This window comes from Musa acuminata, chromosome BXJ3-3, assembly GCF_036884655.1.
Source record: "Musa acuminata AAA Group cultivar baxijiao chromosome BXJ3-3, Cavendish_Baxijiao_AAA, whole genome shotgun sequence".
Lineage (NCBI taxonomy): Eukaryota > Viridiplantae > Streptophyta > Magnoliopsida > Zingiberales > Musaceae > Musa > Musa acuminata.
This window is the reverse complement of record NC_088351.1, coordinates 37,622,704-37,637,623: the sequence shown is the minus strand read 5'-3', so window position 1 is coordinate 37,637,623 and position 14,920 is coordinate 37,622,704. Positions and strand designations below refer to the sequence as shown.

Here is a 14,920-nt window from a genome sequence, read left to right as displayed (position 1 = left end):
TTCAACCTCCATAAATTCAATATGCAGCTTTTGGAGGAATACTATCATAGACACTGAAGATTTCATTCTGCAGCTGGAAAAAGATGCCTTGTTATGTAGATATGGCACTGCTTACCGTTTTGAGTTCTGAAAACTGCAAATCTAATGGGGACAAGGAAGACATCATTCTATATAATCACCTGAGAAGCATTTAAGATAAACACAATTCCAATCCTTGAATCTCCCAAAAATCTAATGCTTACTAGTTTTGATAGCTTTCAACATGGTGCAACGAAGCAGAGGAACTTGAAAGAGTAGTACTTATAAGATCAGATTCTCTCTTTCAAATTGATTGCCTTGTGTGTGTTCTAGGAAAATTGAACATGCCCAACACAACGAGTGACTGCTGCTTTTCTCATTTATATCACCTGTTCAACTCATTTCACGAAAGTGATTAGTGTCCTCAAACCTACACGATAATCGCCTCTTGCCTCATTGAATCTAATAGAAGAAATAATTCCTAATTGAGATGTTTAATCCTTCCAAGGATCATTCTCTGGCCTCACCTCTGAAGGCTCAACCACCTCCCCTTCTGTTGTCTCTGAAGAGCCAGCTTCGGAGCTTGTTGCCTCTGAGTAGGCTCCTTCTGCCACTTCATCTGATTCTGATCTTCCCCATCTTCCGCCAAGAGCAATGGCCATCATCTCATATATTTTGTTTCCCAATTCAGCAGGGCTGTCAGGCTGATGAATCATATCTGTGTGTTAGGAACAAGAAAAAGAAGCAGCAACTTTCTGACACAAAGAGATGCGATCAAAATGACTTACAGTATAACCACTAGAGATCAGGGCTGTATCATACAATAAATCAACAGCTCTCTTTGCTTCTGTGCTGCTCGGGTCATTCTTGCATGCAGCCTGCAATAAAACAACAGTTCAAGAAATCTGTGTATATACGAATTAAGTCTCTACAAGATATTTATTATTAAGGCAGTCCACAAGAAAAATCTATAAACCATGCATGTAGAGTATATTTCCTATAAATTATCTATAATAATTTTTCCACAGAATAAAGGTTGTCCTTCACAACAAACAATGACATTATTTAGTAGCAGATCATGTGTCTTACATTCAAGTCTTTAATGATGGGGTGCTCTGGATTGATCTCTAAAATTCTTCTCCCTCTCATGAACTCCAAGCTTGATGTATCACCAAGGGTCTGTGCCTTCATGAGTCTACAAAAGACAAGCATTGCCTCCATTGGACAAGGGTATTTTGATGCAACTGATGGGAAAGGTGGCCACTAAATCAACATAAGGTGTCGAATATATCAACTAAGAAAACAACACTACCTTTCCATGTTTGCCGACCAACCAAACTTCCCAGAAACAAGTACACATGGTGAAGAGCTAAGCCTCTTGGATATTTGGACTTTTGCTACCTTATCACCAAGCTGCTGTTTCATCCAATCACATAGAAGATTGTACTCTTGCTTTTCTTCCCTTTCCTTTACCTCATCTTCATCACCTATACCAAGAAATTTCCATCAACAACTCACAGATGAAGTCACTAATCCGAATGCCAGTAATACAAGAAAAGAACAAATACTTCACCAAAAAAAACTGACCTAATTCTAGGTCTTCTTTGCTGATATCAATAAACTTCTTTTCTTTGTATGTCTGTAGATTCTGTATAGCAACTTCATCAATAGGTTCTACAAGATACAGTACCTGCATGTAACACATAATTACTTAGCATTTTATTGACTAAAACAATTTGAAGCCAAACACTTACTTCAATATCCTTTTGGACAAGCTTCTCCACAAATGGAGCAGTTTTGGCACTTTTGAGGCTGTCTGTTGCCAAGTAATATATAGCCTTCTGGTTGTCACCCATATTTTCCACATATTCATCCAAACTTATCATATCTTCCTCACTCTTGGAAGAGTAAAAGCGCAGCAAAGGTGTCAGTCGCTTGTGATTTCCAGAGTCCTCTATACAACCCAATTTCAGAAGCTTGCCAAAATTCTCCCAGAACTTCTTATAATCCTGCAACAAATTGATATGATTAATCAAATGCTACACAAGATTATACTACAAAAGTAGAGACTGTCAGCTCAGACTGCGAACCTCTTTGTTTTCACTCTCAGATAACTCTTGAATCATGTCAAATGTCTTCCTAACAAGTCTTTTTCGCATAATTCTTACCTGTAATGAACAAGAATAGTTTGTAAATAGATAATTCCAGATTGCAAGAAAAATGTTGTTTGTTTGTACTTCAGTAGCTACTATCACCAATGTGCTTAAACACAATCAAACTTACAATTCGACTTTCTTGAAGAATCTCGCGCGAAACATTAAGAGGAAGGTCATCTGAATCAACCACTCCCTTCACAAAACTCAGGTACCGTGGGAACTGCAATTTCGGTGTCACAATCAGCACATCGAGACACGTATGAACCGCACAACTTGTTCAATATACAACATAACTACAAACACGTTAACATGAGTAAGAATTTTATCAAACCTTACCAGCTCACCATCAAAATCATCTGAAATAAATACCCGCTTAACATACAGGCGTATATTCTTGGTCTTGGGATTTATTAGATCCTCGTTATTTAGAGGTGCCATCCCAGGAACGTAGAGAACACTTCTGAATTCCACCTCACCCTGTTCAATTTAAAAACCATGTCAAATTTGACCATGCCATGTTGATCTTTCTTTCATCTTTTAAAGCTCTGATGATAGCAAGTACCTCGGTAGTGAAGTGGGTATGAGCAAGAGGATCCAGGAATTCGTTGAATGTCTTCTTGTAAAACTCATTATATTCATCTTTCTCAACCTCCTTTGGATTTCGCATCTGAGAATTGACATGGATGAAACTAGTTTAGAAAAATACTAATTAATACATTAGGTGTAAAAAGTCTAGGACACTTAAGCCACAGGTTGCAGCTTCATAAAGCAAGAATGCTGATGTTACCCATATAGGTTTTGTCTCGTTTGCCAATTCCCAGTCCCAATACTTTTCGGTTACAGTTTTCTTCTTTTTTTTCTTCTCCTCCTGCCAATAAACAGAGGATTACATTAGATATTAAGTACAAAACCAACTAAATGAGCCATCAGACTCCCTACTTCTGGTTTTGTTTCTTCTCCTTCCTTTGGTTCCTCTTCTTCCTCAACCTATCCAACACAATTAGACAACAAACAGATGAGTATAAACACAAAGGAGCTTCATCAATAAATCTGCAAAATTTTCTTCACATACTGAAGCTAAAAAGGCCTTGAACATACAGAACATAACATAGCAATGACTGGTGTAAATGTGTGCATGATCAACCAACAGAAAGAAGTTGGCAAATAACTACATCCTCACCTCCACTGTCCTTGATTTCTCCTGCCATGTATATATGGGGAAGGAGACAAACTGAGAGTAATTCTTCACCAATCCCTGGATACGAGTTGGATCCGCAAATTCAAACTTATCATCCTCCTGTAAAACAAGCAAAAGGCTTAGGACCACTGAACACACCAAGATGACAGGTTGGAAGAGATAAGGGTTGGCATATACTCTTAAAAAAAGGGTAATCTGAGTTCCACGTTTTATTAACTTCTCAGGGTCAGTCTCTTCTCTTATCACATAAGAACTACTATCTGCTTCTGCTTCCCATATATACTGTTTATCAGATTTTGGATTTTTTGTTGACACCACAACCTGCTCATCAGTCAGCAATAATTGTTTAGAACATAAAACACAAACATCTTTGGAACAATTAAATAAACACAAAGTTTAAACATAAAAGAAAAAAGTACTCGCTCAGCCACAAGGAAAGCCGAGTAGAATCCAACACCAAACTGGCCAATCAAACCATTATCTGTTCCCACATCTTTGTTCTCCTACATATCATTCATTAACAGAAGCCCAACAAAAGCACAAGATTCAGCATTACGTACATGCAACTTATGAATGTGTGATAGTTGACAAATGATTAAGCGGGTGTATACCTTGAGAGCCTTTAAGAACTTTGATGTACCACTCTGAGCAATAGTCCCAAGGCAATCAATCAGCTCTTCTTTGGTCATTCCAATTCCAGTATCTCTGCAAGTTCAAACAACTAAAATTACATACTGCTCTGTCTGAATATAAGGAGAAAAAGGGTAAAAGATAAGGCGAAGTACGTTATAGTAATAGTTCCATTGTCTGGATCAGGCTTGATCCGTATCTCCAGGTCACCAGCATCACCAAGTAGCGAGGAATCCGTCACACTCAAAAATCTCAACTTGTCCAGAGCATCACTTGCATTGCTGCGGACACAATATACTAATTAAAATCATACCATGGAAATGTGTCATAAAGAACCTCATGACTCCAAATTCCACAAAGAAGGAATGAAGAAAGGCATATAAGGCAATTGTATCCCCACAATAAGCCAAACTTCAGATGTATAAATATATCTGGTGGTGCTGGGCAGCAGTTAGAGCACAAATATAAAGTTTCATCATGGTCACCCAAGAGGAAATAAATTCAGCTTCGTTTTTCTATAAAATGACAGGAATTATGGATGAAAAGACCTCATGATTACAAGTTGCACGCCAAAAAAGGAATTGTACCCTCAAAAGAAAACTAATTCAGTTACTTCTCTAAAGAGATACAGAGAGTGGATAAGCAGAATTTTTTCAAAATATGTGAATACTCTGCCATTGATGTTACAGTAGTCAGTATCAAATGCCATTATTCAGTCATGGTTCACAGATAAAATTTAAAAAAATTAAGAGTGAAAAATAATCATCTTCTGTATGCAGCCAAAGGATGTACTATCTGACACAATTCACACTTGAACCCCCTCTTAAACCACTATGAAAAGGCAATTTGTTTTAGTTCTAAATTTGGTCTGGTATCAACCCACCGAAAAAGATATACAAGCATATCAACACCGAAAATTAATGCAAGATCTCATATGACCATCAAAGAAGGAATTGAGCCTCGGATGATTCCCATATTACACAAGACTAGTGCCAATCATATCCATCACTCTTGAGAAATAACCTTTAAAAAAATTGCAAGATGATCAACACTAGTGCTTTTGGTCTTGTAATGTTATATACTTCCATAGGTATCCCATTATTTATTTGCACCAAATGGTAGAATTAAAATTAGTGATAAAAACCAAATGCATGAATAACAAGGAAGATTTAAGCAAAATTAAGTATAAATGCATCACATCTACATGTTGGACAGACAAACCACAAAAGGAGAACTGGCAGAAATCAGTAGACTAACCTTACGAGCTCCCTAAGAAACACTTCCTTGTGGCTATACAGACTATGAACAATCAAGTCCAATAGGCGGCTGACCTGCAGTCCAAATCTTTTAGTATACCTTTATATCGGATATCAACATCAAATGGCAACAGCACATAGCATAAGACAATGGTGATAGCAAATTAAAAAGTTATAATGAGGAAATAATCTTTAAATGATATGTTCATATCAAATTCTTGAATTTGTATCAAGCATGAGATTTTACAGCTGGATTGAATGTCAATAACGTCACTATATTAAATGCTCGTACACCCAACCAGCCAAACATGTATAATAACAGACCATGCATAGGTTCAGCAGGTCACCCTAAAAATTTTAATAAATCGGGACTCAGAAAATGCACATCTCTTCACATAACTTAGAATGCAAAGCAAGGTAGAAACCAAGCTTTCTGAATCAAAGACGACATAGAAAAGCCAAGTACTCGATATAAAAGCAAGTCGCATTCAAGCAAGGATGTCTACCCACTTAATCAAATAGTAGTACTAAAACGCTTCCTGTAGTAAAGCCCCAAAACGAAAAAAAGAATTGTTCATCGAAAAAGAGAAAAGCGTAAAAACTGAAAAAAAGACATTCTAGCTAACACAAGATGTGCACAAAAACCGTCATCAGAGAACCCATCAGAAGAACTATACTCTGGTAGAAGAAACCTTTCTTGTGTCAAGCATACCAGATAAGATTCAAGCTTTCCTGCTCTACAGGCCGAAAAATCCCAACTTGCATGACTAAAGATAAAGATGAAAAGTGGATCAGAAGGAAAGAAGAATCAAAAGAAACGAAGACCCACCTCAGCCTGGTACTCGAACTTCTCCCCCGAAGCCTCGTCGGCTTCCTTCTCGGCGACGACCGCCTCGCACCGGGGTCCCATCCTGCGCTCCCTCCTCTGGACCTTGCATCTAAGGCCCGCCGCAGGAAAACTGCTCCTGGAAAGGAGAGGTCGGGGCAGAAACGAGGGCCGGAACCCCAGCGCTCGGGCGGAACTGGATCTCAGAGGCGTCGAAGGCGGGTGAAGGGAGGCAGTAGAGGAAGTGCCCACGCTCTGGGTTAGAACAGGCGCCATGGATCCGCCGGAGAACAACGATAAAAATGAGATCTTTTTCTCCTTTCGTGCTGCTTTGTGCTGAGGATAGTTGTGAGAGGCTTTTGGATAGGACGGGGGGAGAGTGAGGGTTTTGGGTGAGGAAACATGGAAACTTATAGAGGCTTCTAGAACAAGGATTAGGGTAGCACCAAAAAATGATTTCTTAAATATATCACTTTATTTAATGTAACACATGATGGATGATCTAAAATAATTATATAAACATTTTTGACATTAGATATCATAAATGTCCTTTAAAATTAAATTTTATTTTTTAAAAATAAAATATATTAGTCTTAGCTATATAAGTAGAAATATTATTTTTTTCTCATTTTTAAGGATAATTTTAATTATTTTTATGAGGGAGATGATGGGTGATTCAATATATTCACATACACTATCATTATTGGAGATATATATCTCTCCAAAAATATAGATGATATTTCTTAAGTAGTAGATGTGCATGAACTCAATTAAGTAGTCCAATTTGCAGACTTATAACAACAATATTATTTTATCTAGCTATAATTAATTAAAACCTTATCTCAAATACTAAAATAATGTGGTAGACAAAGCTGATGTAACTAAAAAAAATTGAATTTGAGGAAGAAAAAAAGCCATTAATGTTAAATTTTGGGATCAAACTTATCTTTGGACAACTGGTCATCCTAGAATAGGGAGTTTGATTTCCTTACTGTGGTAATGTATGATGTTAGATTACAGTTCTTTCTTTGCATAAAATCTCTCATCATGTGGCATAGATGCTGCCACAACACTACTCACCACTTTCATATGAACCACACAAGCAGAAGATTTTTGCAGTGCAATAATTTGGATATTGATTACAAAAATACCTTAAGAAATTTGCTATGAGATTTTTCTTTTGCCTTTTATTTTCTGCTAACATTTTAGAGCTTGTGAGAGTAGAAATCAGTAGATGTTTTGCATGTAATACAAGCATCAGCATGGCCCAGAATTCACTAGTGAAATGAAGAATAGAATAAAAGGATTGGGTGTGTTTGGAGAGCAGCTTGAGCTCAGTTTGTGGAGGAAACAACCAAAATAGTACACAGAAAGACTGCTATGTTGGTGAATACCTTGTAATTTAATCTACAGAAGAATTATCTTGGTTCAGCAATGGAAATAACTGATTTATGTGTACTATTGAAGTGATCATCACATTTTGTATGCTTTCTGGATTATCATGTAACTAAGTGAAGTCAAGTATGTTAGCAAATCATAGAAGAGGGTAGAAAAAAAGTGACTGGGAGGAGGTTCTGGTCATGGATTACATCAAAGTTTGATCCACCAAATATTGCAGGAGCAAATTGAATTGTAACCTCTTCATTAGATGGTGCATCATTTCTGGAAGCATTATCAGACCAATTGATGTTTATTCAGATAAAGATGGATGATCTCCTTTTACAGCTAGAGTTGGAAACAAACTTGTGAGTACAAGACTACAAGCAATTTGACATAAAAACACAACATAAAGGATGCAAAACACTGCTTTGAAAACCATCGCTTATATTTTAATTCCACTGGACTGCACAAGAAATTTGCCTTTATGAGAGACAAAGTGGCAAAAACAACTGAAGAATTACCTCCTCTCAACTAAACACAGAGATATGGTTCCAACACCAGAACACTCCATACAATTAAAACAATCACTACATCCTTACGCAAGCAACCCAATGCTAGCACTGACCTTTGCACTCCTCGGACTGAGAGGCAGGGCCTTTGAAACAGTCAATATTGCACAAGCTGACCGATTTTATCATCCCTCCAAGTCTGCAACCATTTCAATAACTGATCAGAAGAAGGAATATTCTGTAACCAAAACTATGAAAATTCACAGATTTAGTTGTCATAAACATGTATAATACAGTAACAAACTATGTATATGAATTTTAAAAAAAGTTGGCATGTCTTTGAGTTTTATCAGACCGTTCAAAGCTCTTTCGTGGTTTCTCTTGCTGGTCCATACTATTTCTCGCTTTGTCTGAGATATCAAAGCTCTTTCTTGATTTTTCTTTCTTGTCTGTGCTTAATCTTGGCTTCTCTCTCCTGTCCGTACTATTCCCACCCTTCTCCCTATGATCAGTACTTGATCTTGGGTTTTCCATCTTATCCATGCTTCTTTGGTGGTCCAAATGATCAGAGCTCATACTAGGAGGATCTTGTGGAACTGAGCTTTCAGTAGATGCAGTTCTAGGTGGGGGTGCCTTCTCTATGGCTGATATAAACTTCTTAAGATGCCTTATGTACTCTGGAAACAATTCCAAATTACAGTGATTGCCTGCCTTGACCCATAGAGGCTCATACTTCACTTTGGACAGCTCCCACAGCTGCTTTCCATGGGACCAATCCACAACATCATCAACCATTCCCTGCAAACACCAATGAGGGTTTTAATATTGTATGCAAACTAGGAGGACGATCATAGGAGAAAAATCATAGGGAATTCAAGTATGCCTGCACAAGAAAATGTGAAGGTGGGGTGTATAACATAGTAGGGTTCTCAATTTCGAAGTTTACTGCCCGATACAGACAGTATGTACCGGTCCGAGAGGATACCGAGATGCAAACCGGCCTCTACTAGGTGGTACCAGTGTTTTGACCCTGTATCGGATGATACAGGGTCTGTACCGGACAATAATGGTCGAAATCCGACCGATACCGAGGCATACCAATTGGTACGCCTAGGATTTTGACCGTTATCAAGGTGTACTGATCGGTACGCCCCGAATTTGGACCGTTACTGAGATGTATCGATTGGTATGCCTCGGTAATATTTGGACTATTACCTCCAGGTATTTTTGGAGGTTTTTCAGCTCTTTTTGGATGTACCGTCGGTATGCCTTGATATGTAGTATACTGAGCAAGGCTTGGTAAACCGGTACGAACCGAAATTGAGAAACTTGTAACATAGTGCCATTTTTTTTAATTGGGATGCAAAATCCCACAATAAAAGATAATGTGGCTTAACCAGGTCAACAAACATGACTGTATCCAGATTTAGGGATTTTCAAATAGAGGGCTATCTACATAATCATGCCTACTATTAGGAGCTTATACAAATTTTGTCATTGTAGAGATAAGGCATTTCAATAAACAAAGAGTTGCTTAGTGAGCATGAAATTGTTAAGAAAAAGTTTCACAAAGTTTTATAATTTACTTGCCAAAGAATCTGTAATCTCAAAACCAGGTATGCTATACCAAGTTCAATGATTCCTTGTTCATCTGTCCTATGACTATAATATAATACAAGTGTTTAACATGGATGCGACTTTAAATGTCAACTTTTGTGGCCTGATGGTAAGTGAACTGCTTGTTATGCCTGCTGGTTATCAAAATGCAAATCAAATAACTCAGCTTTGACAAACTAGAATTTAGTACCATTTATCAAAATGATCGAATGAATTTAAACATGACATAACCAAGAAAAAGAAGATCAATGCCAAGTTGATTGAGGATGATACCATATCCTTGTTCAATTTTATAACAAAATTCTTGTCTTGATATTCAGTCTAGCCTGCATAACTTCCTTTTGGCACAATGAACATTTGATATACGAGAGCATTACTAAGTGCTGATTACTTTAGTTCAGAAAAAAAAAAGATCAATACAACAGTCTTCACAGTCTTCTATATGAAGAATTTTAGAGCCTGCTATGAAAAATCATAAACACTATAGCAATATACTTACATGTATTACCAACACTGGACATTGGACCAAAGGAATTTTGTCAATATTCTGCAGAGAGTCAACAAGTTCTGTTAGATACAACTGTGAGGAAAAATTAGACTGAAACTTTTGATGAGAAGAAAAGTAGGAACCTTATATATGTCAAACCAGTATGTATGTTTTACAGGATACATGACACGGAGACCAGACAAAATGGGACTGTGGAGAACAGCTGCTCTCAGATTAGGTAAACGAGCAGCTAGTTCCAAAGTAGGCCCACTACCAACTGATTGTCCATAAAGGATAATGTCTTCTGCATGGGTACCATAAGCTACTTCAAGACACTTATAAGCAGCTTCTATATCTGCATAAGTATTTTGCTCGCTCGGCTGCAAGCAGAGAAACAGTGAGACTATTTAAACAGTGAGCCAAGAAAATCATGTATAATTGTCCTACCTTTCCAGAAGACTGGCCATATCCAGAATAATCATACCTGAAGAAAAATGACTTGGATATTCAATGACATATTCATATATCAGAAACACCAAACTAACCACAGGGAAACCCAGAAGGGCAAACATATTAGATTAAGAGTAAATACTCAAGATCAATTCAGGAGGCAAAAAAACACCCAACTCTGGTTGCATGGAATCTCAGTCTCTCAATATATTACAATTTTTTAAAAGAAAAAAGAGAAGATATCCTAGAAAAGTATTTGCTATACTGTTTTTTTTGCCAATAACCATTCAAGTCAAGCATTTATGTTACTATTTTCCTTTATTGTAGCATATTTTAATATATGCACTACCAGTTAAAACACAGGATACCTACTCAACTAGATAAGTCATTCTGTACTGTAACATAAATACAGGCCTATCACATGCGCACTAATGTCACAACTCACAACCTAACTATTCATCTGCTTTGCATTCCAACAATTAATGGAACAAGCAATATGTTACAAAAACTATTAACATTATCAGCATGCACTCTAAAACTCAACTAATTCATAACCTTAGATAACATGATGGACCAACTGAAAAGAAAGAACTGGTAGCACTTATGATACTCGGATTCAAAAGGCAACTAACCTGGCAAGTCCCAATTCCCTAAAATTTAGGTAAAAATTGGCATGTCAATCAATAACAACAAGAATCATTTGTCCTAGTTCAAGATATTTAAAACCTGTGTGGTTTTTCACTATATAACATGCATGCTTTTTTCTTTATGTATAATCTTATCATCTTTAAAGACACATTGGGGACTTGCTTGGTCCCCAAATCAGTGCCATTTGGTTATTTGAAAGACCATTCAATAGGTGCTTTGGCTGTCTCTTCATTGGTGGGGGAACAACATGCATTTATTAGGCTTGAAAAGGATGTTGGAAAATCCTGCTGTGCTGTGGATGAATCCAAAAAATCATTATTGCCATTAATCTTTCAGATCTATGTAACCTCATGAATCATTCGATAAGACAATAAAACTATTGTAACACTATATCACTATATACAGCCTCTTAAAGAACACCCCCACTGAAACATGAGAACAAACACGGAAAATAATTGCTTTAGTCTGTTTAACAAGCTAAAGCCATCTGTTCAACCCAATAAGTAAATAATTGGTTTAGTCTGTACTACAGAAAAAACAACAATCAGATCTAATTGCATAATTCTAGTTTAAATGCACACGAAAGATGTTCTCTTCAAAGAGCCATCTGTGTGAAAATTCAACCATCATAAGAGTGAATGCATTGACAAAGCGTCGTGGCAACTACCAAGGCACAAAAATTTAGATCAAATTCTTTATGTCAATCAAAAAGGTTCTTGAGATACAATTTCAGATCAAATTCATCTTCCAACGAAAAGTTCTGGGAAAAGCAAAGAAAGGAAGAGTTTGCCTAGCTTTGTATGTTCAACTCCACTACTACATGAACAAAGAGCAACTTTTATCGAGGAATAAGGGAGAAACGAAGCCCTCACCCCATCAGGTTGACGCAAAGGTGCTTGCTGAGTTGCCAGAAGAGCTCATACATCTGCCCGAGGTCCGCAGCGTTGCCGTGGGAGTAGAGCAAGGTGAGGCTCGCCGCGGGGTTCTTCACGTACATGGCGACGATCTCCGTCCCCCGCCTCGTTGGCAGCCGCCAGGCCTCCACATTCTCCCGTGGCGGCACGTCCGTCATCTCCAGCCGCCCCTCCGTCGCCGCCGTCACCCCGTACGACGGCGGGCTCGGCGGAAAGAATGCGAACTTCGCCGCCATCGTCGACGTCACCCCGCCCATCTCCCACCCCAGAACACCGGCCAAGGCCGTACCTCTACGCTCCTCGCCTCTCTAACGCCTCTCGAATCGTCGGATTCGCCGCGAGAGGGGCCAAGAGGATCGATTTTGATCGCACTCCGGGAAGGGGGTGGGGATCGGAGGATTGGATTCGAGGGAAAGAAAGGGCTCGGTGTGGTCTCCTGATTCGAGCGAGCTCGATTCGAGGAAGCGAACGGATGTGAACGGCGAAGGGGGACGAAGAAATAGAAACATTTATTGCTATTTTTGAAATGGATAAAAATATAGGGGGAAAGAGAGAGCGATGGATTTAAAAAAAAGAAAAGAAAATAATTATAATTATAAGAAAAGGGAGGGAGGGAAATGGCAATAAGCACGTGACTTTATCTGTGGCTCACGTGCTTTCCGGATACTGCGGATTCTTCTATATATATATGGCTCCATGAACACTTACTATTATTTCTCTCAAAAGACATATTTGGAATGAGATCTCTTGATGTGTGATCATAAGATGATAAGAATATATTGCTCCTTCATCGAACCCTAATCCCTTATTAGATTTGGTGAATTGCTGTTCTGCTTTTAGATTCATCTGGTGCATTTCCCTGAATCATTCATGTACCTTTAACAGGCAGCAAATCACTCAAGTAACTTGGATGATGATCCATCATTCCAGCAGGTCAAAGTTTTCCAAATCTGCTTTTATTTGGTCAAGAAAATGAGATCAAGAACTTTAAATCATATGGGTGTTTCACTGGAGAAATGAAGAGATTGATATGGTTACAATTCAAGAAAAGGAGATAAAAACATACTGATACTGAAGAGTGAACAGTCACATCTCTTTCAGAGTATCTGCAGTAGACAATCATTCAGCCACATGAACACAATGCTTTGATAGATACTGCTTGCAGGATTTTATGCAGAATCAAAGGCAAAATGTAATTCTTTGGGACAAACAATCATATAAACAAATCTATATCTCAGTATGTAAATATTTTATACATGGCATGGAGGATTGTTGAAATGTACACCTGTGGGAGCACCAGGCAGAGACAAGGGAACTCCAACTTGGAAAGCAAAGGTGAACAGTTGAGGTGTTGTTTTCTGAAAAATCATCTCTTGTATTCTTATCCTTTCTTGAGACAAATCCACATGTCATCTGTGTCTGTGTGAATCACCAGGAAGAAATTTCTCATGGAACAGCCAGAAGAAACACTGTCTTGAGTTAGTCATGGCCTGCTACAGGGATGAACAGACATCTCCATAACCCCTGTTCTGAGAGTTCTGACATCATAATGGATTTGTTTTAATATTCTTCATCCATCAAATAAAAAAAGGTCAATAAGTCTGTAATCTTAGCTGTCCTTGAGCAAGTGTCACCAGCTGTGGCCATTGGGAATTCTATGAATTATTTTTGGGGAAGAACATTAGAATAGAAGTCAACTTCAACTGAATCCAATGAGTTTGGATTTGATGAGGATGGAAACACTCAAGAATCTTATCAAGGGTCAATCTAAACCTGCTCAAGTGATGACCCTTCAGTCATATTTTTGTACCTTTTCAGATTAGATTAGGATGAGAAGATGTCATATGGCCTTAACCCCTGCAAGAGACTAGATTAAGTAGTGGCATATCACATGCTTCCTTGACTCATGGATGGAAAGGTTGGCTTTAACTGATGCACCATGAGCCACCATTTATTTTTTTACTATGATCAGTTTGGAGTTTGAATGGCTCTTACCATCATCAATTTCCCCTTCATGATCTATCCCTTTCTTTGCCTCACAGCAGTCCTTTTAAGTAGCCAAGTGACCAAATGGTTAGCATGAAAATAATTGACAGGATCACATAGATCTCATTATGAACATATTGGCATGAAACACAAGCTACAAAAGAACACTTGTCTGCTTAGTTAGGAATAACTAAGCGGAGATATTTTTCAGAAATAGTTGTCACTCTTTTGTGATTGAAAAACAGCCAAAGGTTAACAAGAAAGAGGAGAAAAACAATCCACACTTGAAGATCCCACTAAAACAGGATCTGAAGAGAATCAATATATGCAACCTTATCACTGAAGACGAAAAAGAGGATCGATGTAAGACATACACCATAACTTCAGATGCAAAAACCATTCAGTCTCTTAAAGGATAAGGTAGCTAGCAAGAAGGTGACTAATGCAACACTCGGGGCCTCTCTATGTCCTATAGTACAGGTAGAACACCAACAATATGTTGCATGCACCCATCTACTAGTCTGGCCAAATGTAACAGAGACAAAATTCCTTAAATAAGTCTGTACCCATCCATGTATAGTTTGTCAGTATGTAGTAGAGAAGCATCAAAGAACCACCTGCACAGTACAACAAGGTAATTTGGTTACACACGGTGCTTCTTGCCAAGCCCATGGAGTGCACATCACTTGACCAAACTAGCTTAAGTTCTACTTAATCTGCTCATGAGATGAAAGATTAATACACTCACCCTGAGTTCTTTTTCTTAGGAGAAAGCAGAAGAACATGAGAAGTCAACCCCACAGAATCCAAGTTATATGGCTTCAGAAAAGTCATCCTGGCTTGTG

General features: G+C 38.1%; 2 protein-coding genes across 2 annotated transcripts; both read right to left on the bottom strand.

Annotated features, from left to right (window-relative positions):
* Window positions 1-214: 214 nt before the first annotated feature.
* Window positions 215-6,464, bottom strand: LOC135634226 (heat shock protein 90-5, chloroplastic-like). The gene is made up of 19 exons (XM_065144553.1): window positions 6,088-6,464; window positions 5,260-5,333; window positions 4,158-4,283; window positions 3,984-4,077; window positions 3,792-3,875; window positions 3,550-3,693; window positions 3,355-3,471; window positions 3,114-3,161; window positions 2,962-3,042; window positions 2,737-2,841; window positions 2,511-2,651; window positions 2,302-2,394; window positions 2,109-2,186; window positions 1,773-2,027; window positions 1,606-1,708; window positions 1,331-1,505; window positions 1,108-1,213; window positions 807-896; window positions 215-722 (listed from the first exon to the last, which is right to left on the bottom strand). Exons 1-19 carry the CDS (start codon window positions 6,358-6,360, stop codon window positions 513-515), a joined length of 2,397 nt encoding a protein of 798 aa, XP_065000625.1. The 5' UTR covers window positions 6,361-6,464; the 3' UTR covers window positions 215-512.
* Window positions 6,465-7,878: 1,414 nt separating this feature from the next.
* On the bottom strand, window positions 7,879-12,601 carry LOC103980001 (uncharacterized). The gene is made up of 6 exons (XM_009396284.3): window positions 12,048-12,601; window positions 10,525-10,561; window positions 10,221-10,457; window positions 10,090-10,137; window positions 8,329-8,771; window positions 7,879-8,172 (listed from the first exon to the last, which is right to left on the bottom strand). Exons 1-6 carry the CDS (start codon window positions 12,344-12,346, stop codon window positions 8,079-8,081), a joined length of 1,158 nt encoding a protein of 385 aa, XP_009394559.2. The 5' UTR covers window positions 12,347-12,601; the 3' UTR covers window positions 7,879-8,078.
* Window positions 12,602-14,920: the final 2,319 nt, after the last annotated feature.